Source organism: Martes martes (assembly GCF_963455335.1).
Source record: "Martes martes genome assembly, chromosome: 5".
NCBI classification, from domain to species: Eukaryota; Metazoa; Chordata; class Mammalia; order Carnivora; family Mustelidae; genus Martes; species Martes martes.
Window position 1 is genome coordinate 16,506,697 of NC_137892.1, and position 13,496 is coordinate 16,520,192.

Consider the following 13,496-nt stretch of genomic DNA (forward strand, 5'->3'; position numbering starts at 1 on the left):
CCAGAGGCTGATCTCAGTCCCCTTTTTTGACCAAATTCATGTACCACAGATAGAATAGATGCGTACTTATGAGTCAGACACTTTCTGCATTAGCATCATATATATGATATTAGGCTTATCATACATTGTATAGTACCTATTTCCATATAAAATTATACAGGTTCAAATTCCTTGAAAACAACAACCATATAGTACTCAGATTTTAAACTCATTTAGCTGTTATTTTGGATTATAAGAGTTTAAGTATTTATTGAATAAATAACTAAGTTTGGATATTTGATATCATGCTTCTCTCCTTTTTTTTTTTAATTTCTTTTCAGCGTAACAGTATTCATTGTTTTTGCACCACACCCAGTGCTCCATGCAACACGTGCCCTCCCCAATACCCACCACCTGGTTCCCCCAACCTCCCACCTCCCACCCCTTCAAAACCCTCAGGTTGTTTTTCAGTGTCCATAGTCTCTCATGGCTCACCTCCCCTTCCAATTTCCCTCAACTCCCTTCTCCTCTCCATCTCCCCATGTCCTCCATGTTATTTTTTATGCTTCTCTTTTTTTTGTTTAATAAATTACATACTTCAAAACTCGGTTCAGACATCACCTCAAGCAGGGAATCTCCCCTAAATCTTCCTTTCGTTCTGAGTTCACATTTGTCCTACAGTTTCTTATGCAAGCATAGATGCTAAACCTACAGTTTAACCACTAGGTGCTTTCAGTTTTGGACCATGTCTACATAGTGCATATCATTGAGGTCTAGCAAATTAAGGGATGATACAAGGTAGGCAGATGACAGGATTGTCACAGTAATAATTAGTCACATTGAAATGAGCACATTTTGTAAGATTGTCAGCAAAAAGAATACAAAGTTGAAAAATGTAGGACAACTGATATTTTAACTGTTTGTGTGGAATAATTTTACACTTACAGAAGAGTAGTATGAATAAGAATGGTATAAACCACAGCCACATACCTTTTACCCAGACTCAACAGTTAGCTTTTATTTTTTAACCTCTTTCTCTTCATCACCCTTCTCTCACTCCCTCATTTCAATCAATTACATAGAATCACATGATTTTTCTTTCTCTAAATATTTTAATTATGTATTTCCTAAGAATATGGGTGTTCTAGAGAGTGAGAGTGAAGTTATCAACTTCAATAAATATAACATCACTATAATATAATTGTATGATATGTTTTGAAAGAATAAGAATTAGAAAATTAAAGAGTTTTTTTAAAAAATAAAAATAAAAAAATAAAAAAGAGGTTTCTTTTTTAATACAGGGAGGCAGTATATAAAAGTTTCCTACTATATAGTTTCTTTTTTTTTTTAATTTTACTTATTTGAGAGAGAGAGAGAATGAGTGGGTGGGAGGGGCAGAAGGAGAAGGAGAAGCAGACTCCTCACTGAGCAGAGAGCCCAGTGCACGGTTTGATCCCAGAACTCTGGGATCATGACCTGAGCCAAAGGCAGATGCTTAACCTACTGAACTATCCAGGTGCCCCTACTTTATAGTTTCTTGAAAGACAGGTCCCACATTCAACATTTTCTTCAGAGCTCCCATAACATCCTTATTTCTTAGACTATAGATCAAAGGGTTGAGCACGGGAGTGAGTATGGTGTAAAAGACAGATACCATCATGTCCTTCTCCGGTGTATGGTAGTAGTTGGGGAGCATGTAAGTATAAATGGCAGCCCCATAGAAGAGGATGACCACAGTCATGTGGGAAGAACAAGTGGCAAAGGCCTTCTTCTGTCCTTCTGCTGAGTTCATCCTATGGATGGTGATGAGGATAAAGTAGTAAGAGCCTGAAATGACTGTCACAGGAATGAGAAGCATAAGGACACAGCACAGGTACATGAAAATCTCATAGATGGAAGTGTCCGAACAAGAGAGTTTCAATACAGCAGGGACTTCACAGAAAAAATGATGTATCTCCCGAGATCTGCAGAAGGGGAAGGTCATGGTGATGGGAGTAAACAAGAAACCATCCACTGAGCCCAGGAACCAGCAGCCAGATGCTAGAAGGTGTAACACCCGATGGTTCATGAGGACAGGGTAACGAAGAGGATGGCAGATGGCCACATAGCGGTCATAGGCTATGGAGGCTAGAAGAAAAAATTCTGAACCTGCTAGTGTCACATAGAGAAACATTTGTATCCCACATTCTATGTCTGAGATCTTGTTCATACCCATGACTTGGTCCATGAGCATCTTGGGCACAGTAACAGAAATATACATCATGTCCATGAGAGATAGCTGGCTAATGAAAAAATACATGGGGGTGTGGAGGTGGGCATCAGAATGTATCAATAGAATCAAGATAGTGTTTCCAGACAAGGCCATTAGGAAAAGCACGAAAATGACCAAACAAAGGAGAGCTGGGTGTTTGGATTCACTGAAGATTCCCACCAGGATGAAATCTGATCTCCCAGTGTGGTTAGCTAGCCAGTTGGTGTTCTCCATGTGATTTCACCTGGGCAACCTAGGGAGGCTTTGGGATTAATGAATCAATCACGAAACACCACCCACTGAAATGAATGTGTTGAGAGAGAAAGAGAGAACGAGAACCCAATTATGTTATCAGAAAAAAATTCCATGGTTTTATAGATTTAGAGATTACAAATCATCTGTAATTATATAAATTTACCATTTGGGAGCTTGCATTGTTCATTGTACTGTGAGTTTTCCTTTTGCTATAGTATCCTTTACCAATAAGCATGTAAATTTTTTTAGTTTAGCTGTTGCCCTAACCAAACGCAAAAGATGAATCAAAATGTAAAATTAATATATATACATATATATGTATATATGTATATGTGTGTATATATGTATATGTATATATGTATACATATATATGTATATATGCATGTATGTGTATTTAAATTGTGTGTGTGTGTGTGTATGTATATATATATATATATATATATATATATATATATATATAAAATCACCCCTTCTAGAATTTTTATTGTAGATAATCAAAATATCATTAATTAATCTCTCTGGTCTAAGAATCCCACAGAGTTTTTCTTTTTAAGATTTTATTTATTTATTCGACAGACAGAGATCACAAGTAGGCAGAGAGGGAGGCAGAGAGAGAGAGAGGAGGAAGCAGGCTCCCTGCAGAGCAGAGAGCCTGATGTGGGGCTCAATCCCAGGACCCTGGGATCATGACCTGAGCTGAAGGCAGAGGCTTTAACCCACTGAGCCACCCAGGCGCCCCCCCCTTTTTTTAAAAACTTCATTTGTATGACAGAGAGAGAGCACAAGCAGGGAGAGTGGCAGGCAGAGGGAGAGGGAGAAGCAAACTCCCTGCTGAGCAGGGAGCCCAATAAGGAATTCAATCCCAGGACCCCAGATCATGACCCGAGCCAAAAGCAGATGCCCAGCTGACTGAGTCACCCTGGTGTCCCTTCAACTGAGATCTTAAAAACTCTTTAAGGTGCATTCTATATAATTAAAAAAATAATTTCATTAATAATTTCATATAAGAAAAAATAATTTCACAGTGCACAAAATTATCAAATCATTACCTTGTACAACTGAAGCTAGTAGAATTTTATGTCAGTAATACCCCAAAAAGAACAATCTAATGAACCATTGAACATTATATCAAACACTAATGATTCACTAATTGAATTTAAATTTTAAAAAGGTAAAAGAAAAAAATAATAAAGAAAAATAAAAAGTAACCTCAACAAAATTTGGGGAAAATCTACATGAAATTCTTGAACCCCACAGTGAGGCACTGTGATTGTATGGAGTAACCCACAAATTCCCCCAAACAGATCATGATCCTAACCAATGACCAAACCCTTAGATAGCCTAGGGCCACAATTTTGGAGCTCCAACTCTGAAGCCAGACTGGCTGTGGGTCCAGCTTATCCTCTGCACACTCTTCCTCCATTCATTCTACATACATAAAAAAGAGGAAAAGAATAATCTTTCTTAACTGAAAGAATAATGTTGTATCTTGCATATGCTTAGGATTAAATGAGGAAAGTGCTTGGACCATTACTGGTTACAGATGACTAATGAATTAAATAGTTAATAGGTACAGTAATAATTATGCAGAATCGATGTAAGAGATGGCTGTTACTATTATCATTAGATAATATGAGATCCATTATGTCAGTCCACAAGTTTAATATCTATTTATGCATTTAAAAATTTGATTTGACCATTTCTGTAGTTCTAGATAACTTATGAGTGTATATGTGTGTATATATATTATACATATATATGTATATGCATATACTTATTATATACATGTATAATTATTCTATAAAAATAAACTTTACGTTATATATATATATAACTTGTTCACTTATTGGTGGAGCATAACAAATAATATAGAGGACAAGGGTAGATGGAGAGGAGAAGGGAGTTGAGGGAAATTGGAAGGGGAGGTGAACCATGAGAGACTATGGACTCTGAAAAACAACCTGAGGGTTTTGAAGGGGCGGGGTGGGAGGGTGGGGGAACCAGGTGGTGGGTATTAGGGAGGGCACAGATTGCATGGAGCACTGGGTGTGGTGAAAAAACAATGAATACTGTTATGCTGAAAATAAGTAAAAATTTAATTAAAAAAATATATATATATCTTATTTTAACCCTAATTAAGCAGAACTTTATGAGAAATCTAATTTGTATCCAGTACATGTTTTTCCAAGTTGAAATTCATCTTAAAATTTCTACCGTCTACTTTATATTTCAGAGGACAGGAAGTAGTATTTAGACAGTCCTTACTATTTATCAGAGAAGGCTTTAGTTGTTTCCCCAAATGTTACCTGCTTTAATGCACATAGGAATTAATTGTTCATGGAACTGAGATTCAGAGAGGAAATTTGAACAACACTACGATATTTCTGACTCCAATTTACCGTTTACTACTTTATCATGCTGTTCACAGCCAGCCTCTCTATCAGATGCTAAAGATGAATGAAACACAAATTAAATCTAATTACAGTTAATGAGGTCACAGTCAGTCTATTCAGAGACAAAAACAGAAATGCAATTTAAAGCAGAATTCTAAAATAGCTACAAAATAAATAAAAACAATTAACACAAAATACATCTGACCTTTCTTGAGAGAATAATACCTCCTTTGACATTTTCTGTTCTGAAGTTTAAACTTTTGCAACCTTTTAATATCTGACATGTCAAATCTCAAAATTCAGAAGTCCTTACTAAGAGGAAGCAAATATTGACTCCTCTTTCTGGGAAGAGCGTAAAGGCAGTTATCATATCTAGATATTTTGAGAAGAATTTACAAGTTTCAAATATGTTTTATACTTTTAAAAATATATTTTATACTTTTTTCATAATTCTAAGACTAATTAAAACATCAAATTATTAATATTCTCAGTTGATAAAGCAGTTGAGAACACTGCAAGTGATTCTGATTTCTTAATGTAGATATTCAACAAATTTTGACAAATTGCATCAACAACAATAGTCTTTCTATCACATCCCACCCTCACTGAAAGATGAAATTTGAGAACTGTGAAAAATAAAAACACAGCCTGATTAATTACAAAACACATCTGCTGGCAAAGTCTGTATTTGTGGTCAAAATAAATTAAGGATCAGTACAGTGAGCAATAAATGTGAAGGCCTTGAAACCGCTTGCTGAGTGAATGAAGGGAGACCACAAAAGTACTTGGGGGGTACTGGGAAATCTTCGCTGTGCTTTTGTAAATGTGGGTCACTGCCATTAAGCCACACTGAACAGTCCACCTGGGATACAAAAGTGAACACTGTCTGTTGTATGCATGGCGACTGGCCCTTCTGTTCGTAGTTACTCCTTTCTAATATAATTCCTTGAGCTTCATATAAACAACTTAATGCATATTTAACATGTAAATTCATTGACAGTGGTGGTGGATTAATATTAAACTTTCTTTGAAGCTGACAGCATCCTAGGAATTGTTCTAATGCTTTATCATATATTATCTTTCCCAAGACTCTACAAGGTACATATTCATCTCATTTTCTCATTTTACACATTAAGGAATTCAGATTCTTATGGTCTGCTTAACCAAACACAACTGCACTGAGTTGAGCCCACAGGCTGTAACTATGCCTCAGAATTTTGGGGGACCTGGTCTTCCCTACATAGTAGATAATTTGGGTATTAGGTCACCCACTGTCAGTTTCATTAGAAAATATAAATATGATTGAGATATTTATCTCTAACCCTCAAAAATTATCCCCAATCAAAGTAAAATCAATAGCTCATCTGCAAAATTTCAATTTCAGGAAAACAAATACATTATCCAATTATATAGGAAATGTGTATATTCTTCTGTATGCAAATAATTAAAAAGCAAAAATACATTTTTTAATGTGCTATATAAAAAGATTCAAGAGAAAAGGTAAATTTGTTTTTTTCACTTACAAATAGGTAAAAAGAAAATTAAGGACATATTTTCAACAACTATAATGGAGAATATCAGAAGCAGAAGTCAAGACAGTTAGAAAACAATCACCTTTTTTTTTTTCTCTTGCAGTTCTGTCTGCTTCTCTGGTTGAATCCAGTCTCATTCAGATGGGCTAATGGAGTGTGACCAGGTTAAGTGTACAGAGAGAAGTAGGAAGGCTTTACTATGCCCACTGAGTGAGTGGATGAATGTTTTCTGTCAATAAATCCCCTCTGAGACTATAAAGAAGAATGCAATTATAAGAGCTGAAGAAGCTAATAGCTATCCTTATTGCACTGTCCTGCTTTTTGCTGGTGTCTTTTAAAAAATATTTTATTGTTCATCTCAATATGTATCAGAATCTTAACCAGATTAACAATATTCACACATTTCATTACTAATGAATTTTTGGCTATGACATATATGAGTTAGGTTTTTTTAAGATTTTTAAAATTTATTATTTATTTGACAGACAGAGATCACAAGCAGATAGAGAGGCAGGCAGAGAGAGAGGAAGGGAAGCAGGCTCCCTGCTGAGCAGTGAGCCCGATGTGGGGCTCGATCCCAGAACCCTGGGATCATGACTGGAGCTGAAGGCAGAGGCTTTAACCCACTGAGCTACCCAAGTACCCCATGAGCTAGTTTTTTATGTAGCCTTTTCATTTTACAAAATACATATTTCACGTAGATGTGAATGTATTTTTTTCTCATTTTAGGTTTAAGGTAAATATTTGAAATATATATATTTTTTCTTTTTACTTTTTACTGATGTGCAATCTGAAATTCATAGTTCAATAAATTTTTCGAAGATAATATCATTAATTAGTACTATGGTTGAAACTAAAATTGAGATCATCTTCACATTTTTTTAAATTTAGATCCCAATATATTAGTGTTATTCTGTATCTCTGACTACAGTCTTTAGCTTAAAATCTAATTTATCTGATATGAAAATCGCTACCCCAGCTTTCTTTTGAGGCCCATTGGCATGAAAGATGCTTCTCCATCCCTTCACTTTCAGTCTGAATGTATCTTTAGGTTCCAAATGTGTCTCTTGTAGACAGCATATGGACAGGTCCTGTCTTTTCATCCAGTCTGCAATCCTGTGCTATTTTATGGGAGAATTTAGGCTGTTCACGTTGAGAGTGATTATTGAAAGATTCGTTTTTCTTGACATCCTGTTGCCTGTGAAGTCCTTGTTTCTATAGATTGCCTCTCCAAGTTTCTGTTCTATAACACTCTTGGGTTCTTTCTTCTTTTATAAAACCACCCCTTAATATTTCTTGTAGTGCTGTCTTGGTGGTCACATACTCCTTTAAATCTTGCCAGTGTTGGAAGCTCTTTATCTCTCCCTCCATTCTGAATCTCAGCCTTGCTGGATAAAGTATTCTTGGCTGCAGTGCTTTGAGAGACACTCAATTATTGTATGACCTTAAAATAAGGATCTTGCCATATTTGAGATTTTAAATTAGAAAATGGATTTCTGGGGTGCCTGGGTGACTCAGCGGGTTAAGCCTCTGCCTTCAGCTCAGGTCATGACATCAGGGTCCTGTGATCGAGCCCCGCATTGGGCTCTCTGCTCAGCAGGAAGCTGCTTCCCCCTTCGCTCTGCCTACTGCTCTGCCTACTTGTGATTTCTCTCTCTGTCAAATAAATAAATAAAATCTTAAAAAAAAAAAGAAAATGGATTTCCGATATTTTGCTTCAAACTGAATGAATAGAGTATATACATTCTTTAACTTTCAAAAAGATTTGAGAAGGATAATGCAACACCTCTTCATAGACTATATCATTAGCACATTTGATGTTTCTTTTTGTAACACCCTAGAAACAGAAGACAAATATAATGAAAATAAACATGATGTGAAGTAGAACAGATTTCTATGAAACATGGCTTTATTTTTTAAAGTCTTAATGCAGAAAGATTTTTTAAAATATTCTAAAACAATGAGTTAGCTTTTTTGTTTTATTTTTTTATTTTATTATTATTTTCTTTTTCATTATGTTCAGTTAGCCAACATTTTGGACATCATAAGATTTTGAGTGGTGTTCAGCAATTCATTAGTTGCCTATAAGACCAAGTGCTCATCCCAACACTTGCCCTTTTCAGTACATATCACCCGCCATTGCATCCACCAACCCTTCTTTTCTGCAACCCTCAGTTTGTTTCCTGGAGTCGAGTGTCTCTCATTGTTTGTCTCCCTTTCTGATTTCTTCCTATTCAGTTTTTCCTCTCTTCCTCTGTGGTCTCCTGCTCTATTCCTTATGTTCCACATATAAGTGAAACCATATGGTAATTGTCTTCTCTGCGTGGCTTATTTCACTTAGCATAATGCCCTCCAGTTCCATCCATGTCAGTGCAAATGGTAGGTATTCATCCTTTCTGATGGCTGAGTAACATTCCATTGTATATATGAACCACGTCTTTACCCATTCATCTGTTGAAGGGCATTTTGTTCCTTCCACAGTTTGGCTATCGTAGATATTGCTGCTATGAACATTGGGTTGCACGTGTCCCTTCTTTTTACTACATCTGTATCTTTGTGGTAAATACCTAGTAGTGCAATTCCTGGATAGGTAGCTCTATTTTTAATGTTTTGAGGAACCCCCATACTGTTTTCCAAAGTGGATGTACCATCTTGCATTCCTACCAACAGTGTAGGGGGTTCCCCCTTCTCCACAACCTTGCCAGCACTTGTTGTTTCCTGTATTGTTAATGTTTGCATTCTGACTGGTATAAGGTGGTTTCTCATTGTGGTTTTGATTTGTATTTCCCTGATGGCTAGTGATGTTCAACATTTTCTCATGTGTCTTCTGTGAAAAAGTGTCTGTTCATGTCTTCTGCCCATTTCTTGACTATATTATTTGTTTCCTGGATGTTGAGTGTGATAAGTTCTTTATAAATTTTGGATATCAGCCATTTACCTAAAATGTCATTTGCAAATATGTTCTCCCATTTCATGGGTCGTCTGTTAGTTTTGCTGATTGTTTCCTTTGCTGTGCATGTTTTTATCTTGATAAAGTTCCAAAAGTTCATTTTTGTTTTTGTTTCCCTTGACCTTAGAGATGTGTCTTGAAAGAAGTTGTTGTGTCCAATGTCAGTTGTTACCCTCTAATATTTTGATGGATTCCTATTTTACACTGAGGTCTTTCATCAAATTTGAGTTTATCTTTGTGCATGGTGTAAGAGAATGACCCAGTTTCATTCTTCTCCATGTGGTTGGCCAACTTTCCAAGCATCATTTATTGAAGAGACTGACTTTTTCCCATTGGATATTCTTTCTTTGTTGTTGAAGATTAGTTGACCATAGAGTTCAAAGTCCATCTCTGGTGCTATATTCTGCTTCATTGATCTATGCGTCTGTTTTTGTGCCAGTAATATGCTGCCTTGATGATCACAACTTTGTAATAAAGCTTGAGGTAAGCCATTGTGATGCCCCCAGCTTTGTTTGTGACCTTCTGATTCAGGGTCTTTTCTGGACTATGCAAATTTTAGGACTGTTTGTTCCATCGTTGTGAAAAATGTCACTGATATTTGGATAGGAATTTCTTTGAAAGTGTACATTGCTCTAGGTAGCATAGGCATTTTAACAATGTGTATTATTCCAATCCATGAGCATGAATGTTTTTCTAATACTTTATGTTTTGGTCCATTTTTTTTTTTCATCAGTGTTCTTTAGATTCTAGAGTACAAGTCCTTTATCTCTTTGGTTAGGTTTATTCCTAATTATCTTACTGTTCTTGTAAATGGAATAGATTCTTTATTTTCTGTTTCTCCAGTTACACTGTTGTGTACAGAAATACAACTGATTTTTGTGCATTGATTTTGTATCCTGCCACGTGGAACACTATACCAAAAATTAATGATGCCCTTATCATGTAAAAAAAAATAGCATAAAGGAAAGTCTCAAAAGAACTAAGTCTAGTTGATACAAAATATTACATCAGTGTCAGGTGTACAATTTAATGATTTGAAAAGTTTATACATTACACTGTGAAAACACAAGCCTCACATACATCACAGTATCACTGACTGTGTTCCTTATGCTCTGCTTTTGAGTCCTGTGACTCACTCAACTTATAATTTTTTGTTCAAAATAAAAAAATGAGAAAAAATGTAATAATAAATAAATGTAATATTAAAGTAATATAGATTCCATGTGAATAACAACAGAAAGTATACACTCAGCAATTTAGGAACACCCAGCAGAGAAAAATTCAGACTGTGACCTCTGCCACAGAACTATGGGATATGGACATAAACAATATGTTGGAAAAGGAACTCATGGTAACAATTATCCAGGTAATGGCTAGGTTGGAGAAGACCATTAGTGGCAACATAGACTGACTAAGGGTGGAAGTGGGAGCCAACCTGGCAGAAGTTAAAAATGCTATCAATGAGATCCAATCTAGTCTAACTAGTCTAACAGCTAGGGTAACCAAGGCAGAAGATAAAATTAGTGATCTAGAAGAAAAACTGATAGAAAAGAAGGATCAGGAGGAGGCCTGGAACAAACAGCTTAGAAGCCATGAAAACAGAATTAGGGAAATAAATGATGGCATGAAACATTCCAATGTCAGAATTATTTGGATCCTTTAGGGTGGTGGGGAAAAAGAGAAGACTAGAACATATAGTTGAACACATAGTTGAACATATAATAAACACTGGATGAAAATCTCCCTAATCTGGGTAATGGAACAAGTGTTCATGTCCTAGAGGCAGAAAGGACAGCCCCCAAGACCAAAGAGTCTAGAAATACCTCCGGCAAATAATTGTGAATTTCACCAGTCATAAATTCAGAGACGATGTCTTAATAAGACCTAGGGGAAGAGATTCCTTATGTACAGAGGCAGGACCATCAGAATAAGGTCAGAACTGGCCACAGAAACCTAGGAAGCCAGAGAGGGCAGGCAAGACATATTCACGGCACTAAATTAGATGAACATGCAGCCAAGAACACTTTATCCAGCAAGGCTGAGATTCAGAATGGAGGGAGAGATAAAGAGCTTCCAACACTGGCAAGATTTAAAGGAGTATGTGACCACCAAGACAGCACTACAAGAAATATTAAGGGGTGGTTTTATAAAAGAAGAAAGAACCCAAGAGTGTTATAGAACAGAAACTTGGAGAGGCAATCTATAGAAACAAGGACTTCACAGGCAACAGGATGTCAAGAAAAACGAATCTTTCAATAATCACTCTCAACGTGAACAGCCTAAATTCTCCCATAAAATAGCACAGGATTGCAGACTGGATGAAAAGACAGGACCTGTCCATATGCTGTCTACAAGAGACACATTTGGAACCTAAAGATACATTCAGACTGAAAGTGAAGGGATGGAGAAGCATCTTTCATGCCAATGGGCCTCAAAAGAAAGCTGGGGTAGCGATTTTCATATCAGATAAATTAGATTTTAAGCTAAAGACTGTAGTCAGAGATACAGAATAACACTAATATATTGGGATCTAAATTTAAAAAAATGTGAAGATGATCTCAATTTTAGTTTCAACCATAGTACTAATTAATGATATTATCTTCGAAAAATTTATTGAACTATGAATTTCAGATTGCACATCAGTAAAAAGTAAAAAGAAAAAATATATATATTTCAAATATTTACCTTAAACCTAAAATGAGAAAAAAATACATTCACATCTACGTGAAATATGTATTTTGTAAAATGAAAAGGCTACATAAAAAACTAGCTCATGGGGTACTTGGGTAGCTCAGTGGGTTAAAGCCTCTGCCTTCAGCTCCAGTCATGATCCCAGGGTTCTGGGATCGAGCCCCACATCGGGCTCACTGCTCAGCAGGGAGCCTGCTTCCCTTCCTCTCTCTCTGCCTGCCTCTCTATCTGCTTGTGATCTCTGTCTGTCAAATAAATAATAAATTTTAAAAATCTTAAAAAAACCTAACTCATATATGTCATAGCCAAAAATTCATTAGTAATGAAATGTGTGAATATTGTTAATCTGGTTAAGATTCTGATACATATTGAGATGAACAATAAAATATTTTTTAAAAGACACCAGCAAAAAGCAGGACAGTGCAATAAGGATAGCTATTAGCTTCTTCAGCTCTTATAATTGCATTCTTCTTTATAGTCTCAGAGGGGATTTATTGACAGAAAACATTCATCCACTCACTCAGTGGGCATAGTAAAGCCTTCCTACTTCTCTCTGTACACTTAACCTGGTCACACTCCATTAGCCCATCTGAATGAGACTGGATTCAACCAGAGAAGCAGACAGAACTGCAAGAGAAAAAAAAAAAGGTGATTGTTTTCTAACTGTCTTGACTTCTGCTTCTGATATTCTCCATTATAGTTGTTGAAAATATGTCCTTAATTTTCTTTTTACCTATTTGTAAGTGAAAAAAACAAATTTACCTTTTCTCTTGAATCTTTTTATATAGCACATTAAAAAATGTATTTTTGCTTTTTAATTATTTGCATACAGAAGAATATACACATTTCCTATATAATTGGATAATGTATTTGTTTTCCTGAAATTGAAATTTTGCAGATGAGCTATTGATTTTACTTTGATTGGGGATAATTTTTGAGGGTTAGAGATAAATATCTCAATCATATTTATATTTTCTAATGAAACTGACAGTGGGTGACCTAATACCCAAATTATCTACTATGTAGGGAAGACCAGGTCCCCCAAAATTCTGAGGCATAGTTACAGCCTGTGGGCTCAACTCAGTGCAGTTGTGTTTGGTTAAGCAGACCATAAGAATCTGAATTCCTTAATGTGTAAAATGAGAAAATGAGATGAATATGTACCTTGTAGAGTCTTGGGAAAGATAATATATGATAAAGCATTAGAACAATTCCTAGGATGCTGTCAGCTTCAAAGAAAGTTTAATATTAATCCACCACCACTGTCAATGAATTTACATGTTAAATATGCATTAAGTTGTTTATATGAAGCTCAAGGAATTATATTAGAAAGGAGTAACTACGAACAGAAGGGCCAGTCGCCATGCATACAACAGACAGTGTTCACTTTTGTATCCCAGGTGGACTGTTCAGTGTGGCTTAATGGCAGTGACCCACATTTACAA

At 35.9% G+C, this 13,496-nt stretch overlaps 1 protein-coding gene across 1 annotated transcript; it reads right to left on the reverse strand.

Annotated features, from left to right (window-relative positions):
* Positions 1-1,501: 1,501 nt before the first annotated feature.
* LOC308342845 (olfactory receptor 2T29-like) lies at positions 1,502-2,464 on the reverse strand (the record flags this gene model as incomplete). The annotated part of the gene is made up of 1 exon (XM_080803501.1): positions 1,502-2,464. One exon carries the CDS (start codon positions 2,462-2,464, stop codon positions 1,502-1,504), a length of 963 nt encoding a protein of 320 aa, XP_080659627.1.
* Between the last annotated feature and the right edge of the window lie 11,032 nt (positions 2,465-13,496).